Source organism: Lissotriton vulgaris, chromosome 2_1 (assembly GCF_964263255.1).
Source record: "Lissotriton vulgaris chromosome 2_1, aLisVul1.2, whole genome shotgun sequence".
Taxonomy (NCBI): Eukaryota; Metazoa; Chordata; class Amphibia; order Caudata; family Salamandridae; genus Lissotriton; species Lissotriton vulgaris.
In genome coordinates, this window is record NC_141687.1 from 320,044,789 (window position 1) to 320,062,683 (window position 17,895).

General features: G+C 40.5%; 1 protein-coding gene across 2 annotated transcripts in view; it reads right to left on the reverse strand.

Moving 5' to 3' along the window:
- Positions 1-17,895, reverse strand: part of P2RX5 (purinergic receptor P2X 5) — a 516,750-nt gene that overhangs the window by 320,220 nt on the left and 178,635 nt on the right. For both annotated transcript variants that reach the window (XM_086955030.1, XM_086955029.1), the window contains exon 2: positions 12,527-12,677. In XM_086955030.1, the coding sequence (XP_086811156.1) occupies positions 12,527-12,677 (151 nt within the window). The remainder of the gene's footprint in view (positions 1-12,526; positions 12,678-17,895) is intronic.

The following is a 17,895-nucleotide window of genomic DNA, read 5'->3' on the forward strand; positions in this document are numbered from 1 at the left end:
CACATCCAATAATTGTTTTTGTGCAGGAGTGTGTCCCTTCTTGCACAAAAACAATCATCCCCGCAATGCAGGCACCTTTTCAACATGATGCAAGGGTGTCTGGATTGGCACATTGTTCGCCTGTTCAGGGGAAAAGAACAGAAATGCACAGTATCTTGTAGATACAAATTATTCCTGCCCTTTTCTTTTGATGCAAGGCAGGGCAGCAGGAAGACGCTGCCATGCCATGCGTCAATAGTGTATAAATGAGTCCCTAGTCATTTCCAATATTGATACCAGCAATGCCATTCTACAGATCTTTTAACAAACATGCTGACAACTATCAAAGCAATACTCTACTCCACTGCATGACTTATCTCAGAGACAAAGAAATTCAACAACATCGCCCCAATTCTAAGGGAACTACATTGGCTTCCACTGGAGGCTTGGATAACATTTTAAACCACCTGTCTAATATTCAGACCAGCCCACCATAGTAATCAAGTATACATGCTGAGCACATCTACTGACAGTCTCAAGAGGCGCAAGAGAAACCAAGAGGAAAACCACGTTCCAATTGGAGATTCAAAAATTCAGAATGACCCAATCCTAAAGCAGTTATTTTCTGGGGCAGCTGTGACCAGCGGAAACTCCCTACTGATCCACTTAACAACTTCACAGGATATCTTGCCATTCCGAAAAGAGCTAGAGTCACTTTATCAAGATGTATCTACAAGGAGGAGGAGAGGGAGGAGGAGGAGGAAATGGTGCCAAACGTTCATTTATGTGGTGACTTCAGCTCATAAATGACTCTGAATGGAGGCAGTTCCTCACCATCAGTGTCATGTTGTGTCCGATTCCTTCCCCTGCTTTTTAGGTTTCGCCTGCACAGTGCTAGCGCTGTGCTTGTGAAATCTCTAATATTTAATATATCTTAAAAGGGTGATCTTATCAGTTCTTATAGCCGAATTACTGTGTAAATTCACTTTTGTGTGGAACTTTCCCTGGCTGCACGCATTTACAATACTTCTACTAAAGCAGTTCACACTGGTTAAGCCCCATTTACTGTCAAGATAAGATCTCTTCCCACGGAAAAGTCAGACAACTTCTAACAATATGCTGGAATGCTTGCTTTTTAATACTAAGTTGAGTAAAGCAGATGCTTTAGCCTTAGAATGTATGTGGCATTTCCTAATCATGCCTCACTACTTTTCTTTGCACTTCGTAGACATTATCGGATTGAATTTTTCAACGTATTCTATTTGGTTATTATGATCAAATTCTAAATGTTGTAATAAACATTACTCGTTAAAAATAAAGTTAATATACAAAAGCTATGCTATATTTTGCTACTAAAGAGGCTGCCACAAGTGCAGTCACCTTACAGACAACAGTGACATGATTTGAATGGTGTAGCAGGTACAGTAGCACCGGGACCAAAAGTTTCCACAACTCCTCTAAACACATAATATTGCTATATTTGACTACTAAACAGGCAGTCATAATTGCAGTTACCTTGCAGTTAAAAGGGACTTGATTTGAATGGTGCAGCAGGTACAGTGGCACTGGGGCCAAAAGCTCTAGGGACCTCACTAAATCCAGATTTGTGCTAAAATATATAACTAAACAGTCAGTCACAAGTGCAGTTACCTTGCAGAAGACAGGGTCATGATTTGAATGGTGCAGCAGGTGCAGTGGCACAGACCCAAAAGTTGTCAGAACACCTCTAAACACCTAATCTTTGATATATTTTACTACTATACAGGCAGTCACAATTGCAATTACCTTGCAGTTAAAAGGAGCTTGATTTGAATGGTGCAGCTGGTGCAGTGGCACAGGGCCCAACATTTATCAGAACTCCTCTAAGCACCTAATATTGCTATATTTTCCAACTAAACATGCAGTCACAAGTACAGTTATCTAGCAAGCGCTAGGGTCATGATTTCAAAAGTGCAGCAGGTGCAGTGGCATCAGGACCAACAGCTCCAGGTACCCCACTAAACACTGATTATTGCTATATTTCTGCATCTAAACAGGCAGTTATACTTGCTGTTATGTTTCAGGGACTAAGGTCATGATTTGAATGGTGCAGGAGGCGAAGTGACACCAGCCAAAAAGTTGTCAGAACTCCTCTAAACACATAATATTGCTATATTTAACTACCAAACAGGCGGTCACAATTGCAGTCACCTTGCAGTTAAATGGGACTTGATTTGAATGGTGTAGCAGGTGCAGTGGCACTGGGGCCAAAAGTAAATGTAAATGTAAATGTGGGATATTTGTAAAGTGCACTGTTACTCTAACCGAGTGTTCTGGCGCAGCAGACCGCTGGGGAACCCGTCCTGGTTTTCCCTGTGAGATGGTCCCTTACTGGGTATCTCCAGGGTGAAACCAGGCATCCCTGGCGTCTGTGGGGGGCCGTTGTAGAGATGAGGCAAGCTTAATGCCCAGAGTTACTGAGTGTGATCCCTGGTTAGAGTAGGCACTGAGGCGAGAATTATCGAGTCCGTTGACCCCTGATCCACGACCCTGCCACGTCGGGAATTGAACCCTGGTCCCGGGCTGTTCTCTGCTTATAGGTCTGCCACCTCTAACCAGTGAGCCACACCTCTCCAAAAGCTCTAAGGAACCCACTAAATACAGATTATTGCTAAGTTTTATTAATAAACAAGATCGTTACAAGTGCATTTATCTAGCAGGAAATAGGGTCATGATTTTAATGGTGCAACAAGTGCAGTAGCACCTGGACCAAAAGCTCTAGACACCCCACTAAACACCTAATAGTACTATATTTTACTACTAAACAGGCAGTCACAAGTGCAGTTACCTTGCAGGCAATAGGGTCATAACTTGAATAGTGCAGGAGGTGCAGTGGCACCAGGCTCAACAGTTGTCAGAACTCCTCTAAACACCCAATATTGCTATATTTTACTGTTATACAAGCAGACACAATTGCAGTTATCTTGCAGTTAAAAGGGGTTTGATCTGAATGATGCAGCAAGTGCAGTGGCACCGGGGCCAAAATATGTCGTAACTCCTCTAAACATCAAATATTGCTATATTTAACTACTAGTGTAGTGTAGTGGCATTTCAATCTGTACTTGGAACAGTGTGTGCATGTTCTTTCAGACCACAGTGCACAGTGCTTCTGCATTGTATATAACTACTAAAGAAGCAGTCACAAGTAAAGTTACCTTGCAGACAGTAGGGTCATGATTTCAATGGCGCAGCTAGTGCAGTGACACAGGGGCCCAAAGCTATAGGAAGCCTGGCAATATTTTACTACTAAACAGGTAGTCACAAGTGCAATTAACTTATAGGCAATACGGTGAGGATTTGAATGAGTGCAGTGGCACTGACCCCAAAAGTTGCCAGAACTCCTCTAAGTACATAATATTGCTATTATATCAATTACCTCTATTATTTCCCTCTTTCATTTCATTTTTCAAATATCTTGCTAATAATTACCCACACTATACCACAATTACACCACAACATATTGTATTTTTGTAAATAAACAAGTCATAACAGTTTAACTGACCTTCTGTAACTCATATTGTACAAATACTCAGCAAGCTACAACTTACAACAAAAACAGCTTACTATTTATCACGTAGGCGAAACCGAATGCATTTACCAATGTTTGTTGCTATTGCAGGCTCATGTATGGCCCTTCTCCCTGTTTTCCCTTTTCCTAGTTTCTCCCTGTGCCTTTTTTCCAGCTGTTTTTCTGAGTTTTGACTTCTTTCGCCATATAATAACCTGCAAACCCGACCCTCTTTCACCTTTCCTCTTCTGTACACTGATGTTGTCATATGTCTCCAGACGTTGTATGTAAAGTTTTCTAACAACCATTGGTGTACTGGCACAATAGAAAAAATATAAATAGACACATAAATCAATACAAACAAAAATAAATAAAGGCATATTTTGAGGAATATTCGAGTTATGTTGGAGTCCTTTCAATCTGTTCTTGAAACAGTGTGAGCATGTGCCCTAAGACCACAGCGCATAGTGCTTCTGCATTGCATATAACTGCTGAGGACTGAGGCAAATGAAAGGGACTAGACATGCCTGCGATTCAATATGAACGGTACCCACGTGAAGAGACTTTGTGGAGAATCAGTAGATATGGGGCATTACTTCATCCCCTGAAATGGCAGTGGTGCTCAGGAACGTCAGTCAACATAATATTAAAATCCTCTAAATAGATTCGTGAGATTGTGAACAATTTGCACTGTCATCTTCATTAGACAGACAAACTAGGTGTGTCAAGAGGCATAAACAAGCATTTGCAGTGCACTCTGTCTCACCTTTGGGACCTTTTAAGTATTTATCCATGCAGCACATGAACCTGGTTGCTACAACCCAGACAGGGGAGCTTGGGGGCAGGGTTTGCAGGGAGAGGGGATGGCTGACAAGTGTTAAACTGCTGCAGCCATGTAAACAGTTTCTGTGAGCTCATACCTTTCACCACCAAAGCAGCCGCTTCTAACACATTGCATTATGTCAGCGGCTGGTCGCGATAGTCAGTCACAATATGGCAGCATCTGAGAGGCCAAAAGAGCATATCAGACAAACACGATCACTGGTGTATGCATGGTTGATTCACTACAAAGGCATGTCTGTGCCAAGACTGGAGCACAGAAGAAGCGCTGCATACGGGGCTAATGCTCTGTAGTAACAGGATGGTTTGTAATTCGAAAAGAGCACCTCTGTAGTAACAGGGTGAGTTGTAATTTGAAGGCATCACCTCCATAGTAACAGGATGGTTTGTAATTTGAATAGAAAACCTCTGTAATAACAGGATGGTTTGTAATTTGAATAGAAAACCTCTGTAGTAACAGGATGGGTTGTAATGTTAATAGAAAACCTCTGTAATAACAGGATGGTTTGTAATTTGAATAGAAAACTGTAAAGAGCGGGAGGAGGCAGAAATAAGATTTAAACTTATTTATTCTTAATGGTATGAATAAGACCCACTGGTGCTAGAGTCCAGGCATCTCTTCAGTTCAGCTCCAACCGCTTCACTGAAGTAGAACCTGGATCACTAGGTTACAATAAAAGAATTCCAAATTACATAGCTAACAATCTAACAGAGATGAGAGAACTACAAGACTAAATAAAGAGAACTACAATAAAAATGGAAGACATATACCACATGTTCCTTTCTTAACAAAATAAAACAAGCAAAATAAAGAAAACAAAATCAATCTAACACATAATCACAAAATTTCTTAGGCAATTTAACACTTCTTCTAGATGAAATAGGAGCATCCAGAACAGAGGAATTCAAAGAAATATCATTTCCAAGATCAGTGTGCTCAGAATCAGAGAGAGGCAAACAAGCACTGTCAGGAACAGGAACAGGAGATTTCTCAGCATTGTCACAAGAATGGGCAGATCCAGGATCTGGAGGTTTCTCAGCATTGTCAGTGGAATGAACAGATCCAGGAGCAGAGCAAACATTGTTATTGTAATTGGAAAGAGCAATATCATTAAACAAGGCACCATCTCCCATTTTGGAAAAGAAACGTTCTTGACCAGGTTTAAGAATTATCACAGAACTCTTGCTCCACCAACCCTTGTCCTTAAGCAAGACAGTGGAATTGGTGACATCCTCTACTTGAAAAGGTTCAGAGAACTTAGACGAACCCTTGGGAGTAAAAGATGGTTTAATAATTCTTACCCAATCGCCAATAGAAACATTTTTGTTTTTAGAATGATGAGACAAATCATGATAGGCCTTACCAGACAAACGAGCAGAACAAATATTGTTCCTAGCCTTAATGATTGAATCCTCCAAACTGATCTTATTAGACTTAGCACTGCCAATTAAAGGCATGAACATGCATCTAGGATCTCTGCCTCTCATTAAAAAGTAAGGAGATATACCAGTGCAAGAATTGGGAGTCAAATGGTAACTCCAAATTTTCTCCTTTAGAAACTCCAAAACATCAAGATTGCTTTCTAAAGCGGCCTGAACGCCTTCCTTAAAAATCTGTTAGCCCTCTCCACCTGACCATTTGAGCGAGGACTGTAAACAGGAGCTCTGATAGCAGTAACACCAAACTTATTCAAAAAAACTTGCATCTTACTGGAAACAAATTGGACACCATTGTCCGACATCAAAGAAACAGGTGCTCCCTCAACCCTAAAAATGTTGTCCAAAAAACACACAACTTCATCAGTGGTAGGGTGTTCTACAAAAGAAAAATACATCCATTTGGAGAAATCATCAATTAACACAATGAGAAATCTCATCTCTCTACCCAGACACTCAAAAGGTCTAGAAAAATCAATGAAAGTCTTTGCCAAGGACCTGTAGGACCACTATCTAAAGACAACGGTTCAGAAGCAACCTTCCAGTGCTTATCAGAATTGATGCAAATGGAACAGTTATCAATGAATCTTTCCACTGAAGCATCTAAACTAGGCCACCAGTAATGGCACTTCAACAGCTTCTTGGTAGCACACACACCAGGATGCCCAGAATGTGCTAACTGAATAATTCTATCCCTGAGACCAGCAGGAGGGATGAACAAATCTTGTCTCAGCAAAAAATCGTTTTGAATAGACAATTCGTCGGAGACCTGAGCAAAACTTCTGAGAGGTAACTCTTAATTCTTTACAGAAGGCCAACCATTAGCGACAAAAGATTTAACCTTCTGCAAAACACTATCATTAGAAAAATGATGACTCCAATCCTTCTCCTCAATACCAAAACAACAGAATTCTAAAGCGTCAACAGAAGCTACAACACATTCGTGCAGATCAAGAACTTCATCACTGGAATCATCAACAGGAGGTAATCTGGATAAGCAATCTGCAGTAACGTTTTTTCCACCAGAAATGTGCTGAATGGCGAAATTAAATTCCTGTAACCTCGCAATTAATCTAACTAACCTTGAGGAAGCATTACCACTTCTCACGCCGTCCATCATGTAGACAAGCGGCTTGTGATCAGTTACCAAAGTAAAAGGCCTCCCCCACAAGAAGTTCTTGAACTTTTCAACAGCCCACACACAGGCTAAGGCCTCTTTCTCAATTGTGCTGTAGTGAGCTTCAGCACCCCTAATGCCCCTGGATATGAAAGAAATGACACGTTCTTTGCCTTCAACAATCTGAGTGAACACCGCACCCAAACCAACAGTGCTGGCATCAACAGTCACAAAAGAATCACCTTCAGGGTCAAAAGTGTTTAAACCGGGTGCCTTAGCAATGAGATTAACAACCTTCACAAAAGCAGAATCGTGGGTATCTGTCCACAAAAATTTAGCACCTTTCTTAAGTAAAAGTCTAAGTGGCTCCACAACCAAGGCATACCCCTTTACAAATTTGGCATAATATTCGCTCAAACCAAGGAATGAGCGCAAGGTATCCTTGTCTTTAGGTTTACTACAATTTTCTAAACTGGAAAAGATGTCTTTTTTTGGAAAGATGCCTTCAGGGGTTATTTTGTGGCCTAAATAATTAATTTCACTGACCAAAAATTTACATTTATCTTTACTCACTGTCATTCCCTTGTTGTTTAAGGTGCTTAAAACCTTTTCCAAGATAACATTATGATCAGAAATGGTCTTAGCAAAAATTTGTATATCATCCTGAAATGATTGTACACCTTTGAGACCATGAAACAGACTCTCAATCAACTTTTGAAAAACGCTGGCAGCTGACGCTAAGCCAAAAGGCATTCTAAGAAATCTATATAGGCCAAAAGGAGTGATAAAGGCTGTCAAATCCTTTGACTCCTCTACTAAAGTCACCTGATGATAGGCGGATTTAAGATCAATAATGGAGAAAAACTTTGCCCCATTTACAGCCGCCAACATTTCCTGTATCCTAGGCAAGGGATAGGTCTCAATAACAATATTTTTATTTAAAGAGCGAAGGTCAACACATAGCCTAATATCATTATTTTTTTTAAGAGCGATCACTATAGCAGAAACCCACTCAGAACTGTCCGTAGGTTCTATAATACCCTGAGAACACAGGTCGTCTAAATGTGCTTTAAGTTTGTCTCTCACTCCCAGAGGTACCATGCAAACCTTATGTTGGACAGGCAAAGCATCTTTTTTGAGTTTGATCTTGTGAGAAAATCCTTTTACCTGTCCAACAACATCCTCAAACACTTTTTCATGCTTATGAAGAATAGAAGACAGGGAATCATCCTCTAAAATATTATTACTGACAGGCATATCTCTTAACTGGATTGGATGATCCGAACCTGGGCATAAGTTAATACCAAGCTTGCCAAGATCAAACCAACCTACAATATTCTTCCCATCAATAGCCACGTAAATTTTAGTAAAAATTTGGCGAGTCTCAAATTTTAGAAAATCCTGAAAGAAACCCAACATTTTAATTTTAAAATTACCAAACGCCTTAGGATTTATGTCAGAAATGTTAAGCTTGACACCACTCCAATTTTCCTTGAAAAATACGTCAGACAAAATGGTTACTGGCGAACCAGAATCGGCCATGGCTTCAAACTCAACCTTTCCAACAGAAACAGTACCCAAAGGAGCCTTGAATGGGAGAATGACACTGTTAATATAGTTCTCAAAAGTATCATCATAAATGGTGATGATCATATTGTGCATATCATTTTCAACATCAGAAACATAACTGACCGTAGTATTTACATTTCTCTTAACAGTTTTACAGAATGAAGAAAAATGACCACTTTTACCACATTTGGTACATTTCCTTTTTAGTGCAGGACAATCAGAGAAGTTCGCTAAATGTGATTTAGAACCACACCTAAAACAGCTTAAACCAGACTCCCTGTTAGTCTTGAAAGGATTTTTGCTTCGAGTTTGAACTGAGCAAATAGAAGAGACACTTGCGCTTTTAACAGACTCAGCTTCAATAATTTTGGAAGATTCTATAGACCTTTCAATGTCTTTGGCTAGGTCAATCACCTCTCCTAGAGTAGGGTTGCGGCACGCCAAAAGTCTTTCTTGTACCTTCTTTGAAAAACAATTAAAAACAAATTGATCTCTGATAGAGAAATCAACAAGTGCTCCGAACTGACAATTGGCAGCTAATACCCTCAAGGCCGCCACGTAATCTTCTACAGACTCATCAGACAGTTGTTTTCTTTTGTGAAAAGCATGTCTCTCGATCAAAACATTCGGTTCATCCTCAAACTGCTTTCCTAGTCTGGCAACAGCTTCCAAGAATACATCCCAAACAACATCTCCTTCGCCTGCCGGAGCTGTAATAGGTTCAAGATTTTTAAAAATTTCAATTGCAGCTGTTCCTAAGTAGCTGAAAAGAATAGCTTTTTTCCTTTCTGGTGAGAACTTAGAACCATCAATTGCAACAATATAGTTTTCGAAGGACTCAAACCATTTTTTCCAAGACAACTTAGGTTTTCCAGGAATTTGCAGGAAAATGGAAGGTTGATTGCAAATTTGAGAAGAAGCCATGTCAAACAAAAAAATAAAATTCAAAGAAGATAAGAGAAACTTGGTCTTGTAGAAAAAGTGTGCAAATCACTGAAATTAACAGAAACTTGCACTTGTAGAATAAGTGTGCAAATCACTGAATAAATAACTTGCATCTAAAATAACAGTGTGCAAACCACTGGAGGAGAATAAAACTTGCACAAAAATAAAAGTGTGCAAATCACTGAAATTAATAGAAACTTGCACTAGTAGAATAAGTGTGCAAACCACTGAATAGGTAACTTGCACTTAAAATAAGAGTGTGCAAATCACTGATGTAAAATAAAAGAAAAGCGCAGTGCTTAAAATAAATAAATGAATAATAGCTGAAGCAAGCACAGTAACGTAGAATAAAGCATATGTTTGAAAAGTAATTTTAGAAAGTGAGCGAATCACTGTGTTCGCTGAGAAATTAGCTTGAAGAGCGCTTTAAATTCGAATAAATATGCGCTTAAAGTATGAGCGTAGGAACAGTTTCCATGACAACTTGAAGATGCTGTTAAAATGGCCGCACGTTGCGTCCAAGACGATGCGTTTCAATGAGCTCACGCGTTCCAATACGCGAAGACGTGACTGCATGCAGCGTCACAGAGCTCAGAACGCAAAAGGACGTGGAAGAGTCTTCAGCGCATGAAGCAAGCGCGAGCGGCAACCAACGGCAAAAGGAAAAAGTAAGGGCCGTTTTAAATCCTGATAAATAAAAAGTTCGTAACAGTACCCTAAATCGTAGGAAAATTACGGGAGTTTCACAGCGGATGCCTAGATCTTAAAGAAGAGGACAGTGGTAGCCGGCACAACCACGCAGAGGTCCGAATCCAAAGGCTTCTGGGAAGTAGAAGTCTTCTTTTTCTTGAAGATGGCTACACAGTGGGTCAATAATTAATTAATTAACCTCGTCGCCATTGTAAAGAGCGGGAGGAGGCAGAAATAAGATTTAAACTTATTTATTCTTAATGGTATAAATAAGACCCACTGGTGCTAGAGTCCAGGCATCTCTTCAATTCAGCTCCAACCGCTTCACTGAAGTAGAACCTGGATCACTAGGTTACAATAAAATAATTCCAAATTACATAGCTAACAATCTAACAGAGATGAGAGAACTACAAGACTAAATAAAGAGAACTACAATAAAAATGGAAGACATATACCACAAAAACCTCTGTAGTAACAGGATGGGTTGTAATTTTAATAGAAAACCTCTGTAATAACAGGATGAGTTGTAATTCGAAAAGAGCACCTCTGTAGTAACAGGATGAGTTGTAATTTGAATGCATCACCTCCGTAGTAACAGGATGGTTAGTAATTTGAATAGAAAACCTCTGTAATAACAGGATGGATTGTAATTTTAATAGAAAACCTCTGTAATAACAGGATGAGTTGTAATTTGAATAGATAACCTCTGTAGTAACAGGATGGTTTGTAATTTGAATAGAAAACCTCTGTAGTAACAGGATGGATTGTAATTTTAATAGAAAACCTCTGTAATAACAGGATGGTTTGTAATTTGAATAGAAAACCTCTGTAGTAACAGGATGGGTTGTAATTTTAATAGAAAACCTCTGTAATAACAGGATGAGTTGTAATTTGAATACAGCACCACCATAGCAACAGATGGTTTGTAATTCGAATGTATCACCTCCGTAGTAACCGGATGGGCTGTAATTCACATACAGCGCCTCCAGGGCGCTTCACTTTTCCACACGATTGTACATTGAGATTTGAGGATTGTTAATGTTATACACATGCATATTTCTTGTATTATGCTGCACTGTGATCTTCAGAGCGAATTTGAACTTTGTTATTTCGTACTGCACTAAGAAGTACAAATGAATGTTTGTTCATCCAGGTGACGTTTAAGGCCTGATTTAGAGGTTGGAAGATGGACACTCTGACCTTATTACATGTGGAATCTTTAACAATATGTTTCACGTGATGAGTTCAAATTGCTAATGGATGCGTTGCAACCTCGCAAATCAGCAGTCCTGTTCAAGGCAGCTTCGTCAATATCTTGTCGTAGTCGCTAAAAAGAGTAAAAGCACTTGCAGCACTACATCTGTGAGCAATGGCCAGGCGGCCTGAACGCGAGAATTATCACCAGGTCTGCATGCTGCTAATTACATCTTTAAATAAGAGTCTGACTTGGGACTTGGACTCGCTTCTTCTTTCTGGTGAAGGCAGAGTGGTGTCATTTGAAACGCCGTGGTCATGCTGGGAGTACACACCACCTCACAGCATAGCGGGGGTACACATCACTGCAAAGCAATGAGCTCCCCTCTCACTTTAACATGGACCTTCTTTGGAGCCTCTAAACAGCAGGTGAGTTGCAAAAAGGCATCCAAAAATCCGGGAACAAGGCTGCCATGTCCATTATTTGAAACAAACTGTTGGACCATGCATACCAGCATGCATTTGGAAAGATAAGACAGGCAGACCAACAAAAAACAAGCTGTGTGAATGAGCAGCACTTATAAAGTGTCAAAGACCCGTTCAGCTGGGACCCGCGACGTGAGATGGAACAAAGCTGTGTATAGGGCTGCAATGCCCATTCAGGAAGAGGGAGGATGGGCCATCACATGCTGTACAGTGTGATGGCGAACCAAAATGTTCTCAGTGAAATCGCCAGAAGGAGAGCTAAACATACAAAGGAGGGACATTTACAGAAAGGCACAAATAACAAGCCAGTATTTCTGAATGCCACGGATAACAACCAATGGCAATTGGTGGGTGTGCCAAGGCCCATAATTGAATATAGAACAGGTCTTGCAGACGCTCAACCTAAAAATCAGAAATGTACTCGTTCCAAGGACTACCATCATAATTTTGGTATTATAAAATTGAAATCACCTCTAAAAACGATCTTGATGTCAACCAAATTAGCTATTTCAGCCATTACACAGAGCAAGGAACAGCAAACATTGATCATCTAGACACAACTCATGAAGACATTGATGTTTGCGAATGTCCACCAACTTACTGTAGACTGCCCTAACTCATATTTTTCTGCCCTGGTAAAAATTAAGGTCCACTCCCATATCATGTACTAGTGGGGCACACAGTCACTGTGGAATACGGTGGTTCTGGTTTTAGGAACGTACCTGGGGTGGAATGACATAGTCCACCACATCCCAGAGCCGCTCTCCCAGCTCAGTGGTGTTGGTGAAGGCCACGCCCTTCAGTTTGGTGATTACGGAACTCTGGAGGGACGTGTCTGTGTCTTGATACCCTTTCTTGATGACGAACACCCACCTGGAAATAACAGGAAAAAAGCGGAATCTATGTGGAAATAAGTTTGACAATGAGATTCACATAAGGCCTCATTCTGACGTTTAGCTGCGAGAAAGCAAGTGATCCTGGCATATCCATTACCTTTATTACACGGTTATGGAAGGCAAATTCTTTTTTCATTGGTAAGAACTGACTTAAAATGTCCCACTTTGAGCAAACGTAGGTGTTACAACTCGAAAATTCTGCATTTCCTAACTCTTTTAATAAAAGCTACATTTGCTGTTTCCTAAGGGAGGCCCTCTTTTTGTAAGATGTTTTTGTAAATGTGTGGAAAAAATGTGATACAAGTAACAAGAACTGCCTGATCCTAGCCTTTTGCAAGAAGTTCATTATTTATCTTTTTAATTCATTTTTTTTGTCCTCATATGCCATGTTGTTTCTGACTGAAACCTCAAAGTCTCCCTTCTAATTTGGTAGTCTGCCCTGTAAGAAACTTTTGAGATAATAGTATTTTGGAAAGGAGGTGTTGATTTCTGGATCCTCTCCCCAAGTTACTGTAATCATTGGACTAGTTGGACAGTATACCAGCTTCATAATTAAACTCAGGAATCTTTATCTTCCATTATTCCTTTTCAACCAGTTAGTCATGGGTTCCCATAACTTTGCAACATTTTTGGGGGGAAAGCGATTTAAATCGACCCCGTAGACATAAAATACTGACTTGAGCATTCCGATTTTGAGGGGAGTGCCATATGACTCCAATATTTACAAGTCTGCCTTCTTCCTAGTAAGATTAAATAAAATGTGTTTATTGCCATACTTTAACTGCTCTCCAACTTCTGGTGGCAACCCCAAAAAAAATAATTCAAGGTTTAACTCAATTAAAGAAAAGAAGTTCTTTATTACATAAATGACAACAGCAGTCACAGATCTATTAATGTAATAGTTACGGTGTTCTAGAACAAATGAGCACATAATCCGAAATCTATTAGGCCTGGTCCAGAGGAAAAGTCTGTAATACAGTGATACATAAATCACAAAAGAGGTATACCCCAAACAGAACCACATGGTATATGAAAGTGAGTGACACGTTACCAACATAGTGATGGGTTACCCATACAAGAATTTGGATATGAGAATAGTGTGATGTATGCTTGGAAAGGGTCGCGCATGCATACTGGAGCTGACAACAGCCAAAACATCAATGGGTCTGAGTGAGGATTTGGTGGATAGAGTACAGTCTGCCATTGTGGAGGTTCCTATGTGCATAAAATTGGGTGAAATATGGTCAGTTGATGTCAGTTTTGAAGGCCTTTCACCAAACATTTTATGCTTTTTGTTTTCAAAGTGGGTCACGACAAAAATGTCTGCAAGGTACATGGAGAAAAGACACACCTTGCAGCCAGCGCTATATAAAACCTCTAAAATAAAATAAAAAATAAATAAAATAAAATAAACAAATCTCCAATGACTCACAATGACTATAGCATATTGTATAGTATATAGTATTTTGTGTGTCCTTTAAAATATATTGTCTTTCCAGGGACATCAATCTCAATTGTATTGAAGAAACATGCCCTTCAACAAGACCATGACTTTATATTTCATTCCTTTACTAGGCAAGATAACGTTTTATTACATGGCAGAATGTTAATACTACGTACATCGGTGTAGCAAATTTTCCTTTTCTGCATGGCCTCGCCAGAATTGTTTACCTTTTTTCGGACCCTATTTTTAGTGGCATTTGGACTTTGTAGCTGGTGACATTGCTAATCAGTGGCACAGTGAGTGATCTTGCCCTAAAGTGGTATTGGTAAAATTGGTTTCACCCAGTTGTTGTATTTAACTGTCAGGCAAGAATATTGTAGATGATGCAGAAAACACAACTGCTATATAGAAGCTAAATGTTATATATGTGTATTTACACCACTCATACATGGGCAAAATATGTCAGCCAGCTTGGAAAAGTGCATTTGCCATGTTGGAAAATCTTATCTAATTTATTTATCGATCACCGCTAAAGTGTGCCTTGCGCGACCACAGTGAAGGGTGCTAATATATATAAAAATAGAGCACACTACATATTTAGTTAGGGTGCTCTCGCAGTGAAATAAACTCCAAAAGCTTTTTCACTGTGTAGGCTTTGATAGACTTTTCCTTGAACTTTGCCTCTGCACTGCCACTCAGCCCCTTCAAACCGGGAGGATATTACCTTGGCTAGGAGAATTACTGAATATGGATCAGTGAACAATAGTCTATTTTTGAGTTTAGAAGAGTAGATAGGTATTATCTGGTGACCACTTAGGATGGATTAGCTATCTGGGAGAGGATGGGAATAATTTGTAAAACAGCCTTTTTACTACCTTTTTTGATTTGGAGATGCCAGAGAGGTTTTCTTCTATTCATTTCCACAACACTCCCTGATGAGGAGGTCATAATAATGGGGGAGAGAACCAGTTTGAACCCTGCTAGGTGGATTGAAAACTTGTGTAAATAGGGGAGTGGCCATGCAGCTGACAGGCTTTCAGTGACGTTGTGATGGCGATAGGGACCTTGCCTTATTTACAAGGCAGCGTTAAACCACTTGTAAATAAGGTCCCCTTTCATGCTATGCTTAGCGTGAAAGGGGAGGGCAATGGGTGCTGCTGTGGGCGTTCCACCGCAACACCCATTGATTCTGACACTGCCTCCTATTTACAAAGTAGGCGTAAATAGGAGGCAGCGCCAGAATTAAGACCAGGGAAAACCTGGTCTTACCCTGGTGCAACGAGGAGAAATGTTTCATTTCTCCTTGTTTTTGCTGTTTTCATGTGTGCTGTGTTGTGCAGCACACATGAATACAGCAAAAGGCCAATGATTGTTTATGTGCAGGAAGGTCCTCCTTCCTGCACATAAACAATAATTTTCTTAAAATGTCATTTTGCAACTTCTGTGTGTGCTGCATTAAGCAGCACACATAGAAGTTATAGAGAGACCTTTAAAGATTGGTTATCTACCTGCAGCAGGAGCTTCCTGCACATAAGCATGCAGCACCCTGCGTTGGGGCTAGGCTGCTTATCTTGTAAATATGGTGCAGCCCTACATTTCAGAAGTGGCGGAGCATGTTGTTAAACCAAGGAGGCTATCGACACACTCTGCCAATTCTTTGTAAATATGCCCCCTGGTGAGAGAAGAGGACTTACTAAATGGCTCAAGGACTCCTGAATCCTTCTGGCACCCAGGGACTGGAACTTCTCACCAAAGGTCAAGTGGTTGGCCTCCTCTATGCCTGCTTAAGAGAGACAAACCAAAGGACTACTGACTCCAAGAGGGTCCAGCTGGCCACAGAGGACTGGACCCTGCTGAAGTCCTGGCAGGAGTGTGACTAGATGGGCTAGAAGTATGCCCTGGAGCTTGGGGCCGCAGGACAGACTACAAAGAACGATCCCAGTAATTGGAGAAGTGGGACTTAGTCATCTTTTCAATCTCTTGAGGACCTGGGCATGGTCCTTGGTGTCCAAGGTTAGCCACTACCATTACAGCAGAGGAAGATATGAAAACCCTGTCTGGCCAACTCTGAGATTGGTGCCATACTGCCATCAGGTTCAGAGGACCTTGCAGCATAAGTACCTAGCCTCATTTAGCCATGCCTGGCTACAGCTTCAAGCCTTGCACTGCTGGTGAATGATGGCTTCCATATACATGACTAAGTCTGAAGTAATACTTTAGGCAGGGGTAAGACGGAAAATTTATCAGACCCGCAAAGTGACCTTGGCAGCTACCAAAATCTGTGTTTTTATTCCCCAAAAGATAATAACTTTGACTGGGATGACCCGCTTGGTGTATCCAAACTCTGCATCGATTGCGCCTTGGTCCACCGGGAACAGTGACTTTTTCTTGTTTTTTTTACATTAAAACTTAAGTAACTCATATCTGTGTTCACCATAACCTATTTTAATTATCTTGGTGTTCTTTTGTTTGTTAATTTTTTTCTCAGTTGTTCTAACTTGGTTTGGGAATGCTATTTTGTTCTGGGTTTTTTTTGTTTCAGTTTGAGTTTTAACATATACATGTCCAACAATTCCTGCTGCTTGAGCCATAGCTACCAGGAGCTGTGTAGCGGTGCTGAACTTTGTACTGACCTAGCCATAGTGAATTTATTAGGTTGCCAGGGTTACTCCATTCCAAGTTAATTACCCCATTCTTGACAAAAGTGGTCTGCAAAATCGCAACAAAACCTTGAAGATAATATCCTCTTCCCACTGTACAGCTGCGATTGCTCATTATACCTCAGTTTTAAATATATACTTGGATGTTTGAGCAGCTGGTTTGTGGTCTGCTTACTCTCTAATAACAGGGCATTGTACTCAAGTTTTCTGCTCTTTTCTTTGCATCATGTAATTATTAAGTACATGGATGGCAGCATTCCCTAACCAATGTGCAAATAATATCCTTATATAATGGAATATGCAGTCAAGATGACCAGGGAGTTGAATGAACCCTCATCGCCGACATTTGGTTTGGTCGGCAGGGCACAAGTCTGGGCCATGGCAGAGCCCAATCAGCCTGTTTGCTGTTGTCTCTTTAGTAGATGAGGGCACGCCTCGAGCACAAAAGCCAGTGAGAGACTGTCAGGAGACTTGTTCGAGCAAGTGTCTTTCGGCCGCCATTTTATCGTTCCCACAAGACAGTTACTGCTCTTAGACATGAAGTGAAATTGGTGTGGTGATCTGTAATGTGTACTGCTTGTTGTCATTTCATCACTGAACTCTGTGATGTCATCTATGGGGTTTCCGTGTACTGAGGATTCCACCCCAGTGTTCCCTGTGTGGCAGTTGCAGCTGCTGTGTCTTGCCTTCAAGCTGGACGGCTCTCTTCTCTGCAATTAATCTACAACCACAATCTCTTGTCTCCGCCTCATCTTTACATTGGCGACAGAGGATGGTCAGCTGTTCCTCAGCTGTCTTTTCAATCTTCACAACAACATCCTCGTGTAAATAGTTCGCCTCATCTTTACAATTGGGTAATGTAAAATTTCAAGAAAGGTGCAATCTTGCGATATTTCATCCAGAAATTTAATTTTTCACATGTTCCTAAAGAGAAAATGCACTGGTACAGACATGCAAGCCCCTCACGTCAGTAAGGAGTCTGCCTAGTAAGAAGGATTGATCTTTTCCATGGGCGCAAGGAGGAGGTCTCTTTCCGGGAATTTATACCATCCTTTTCGAATATTTTGACTTGGAAACTAAAAAAAGAATCC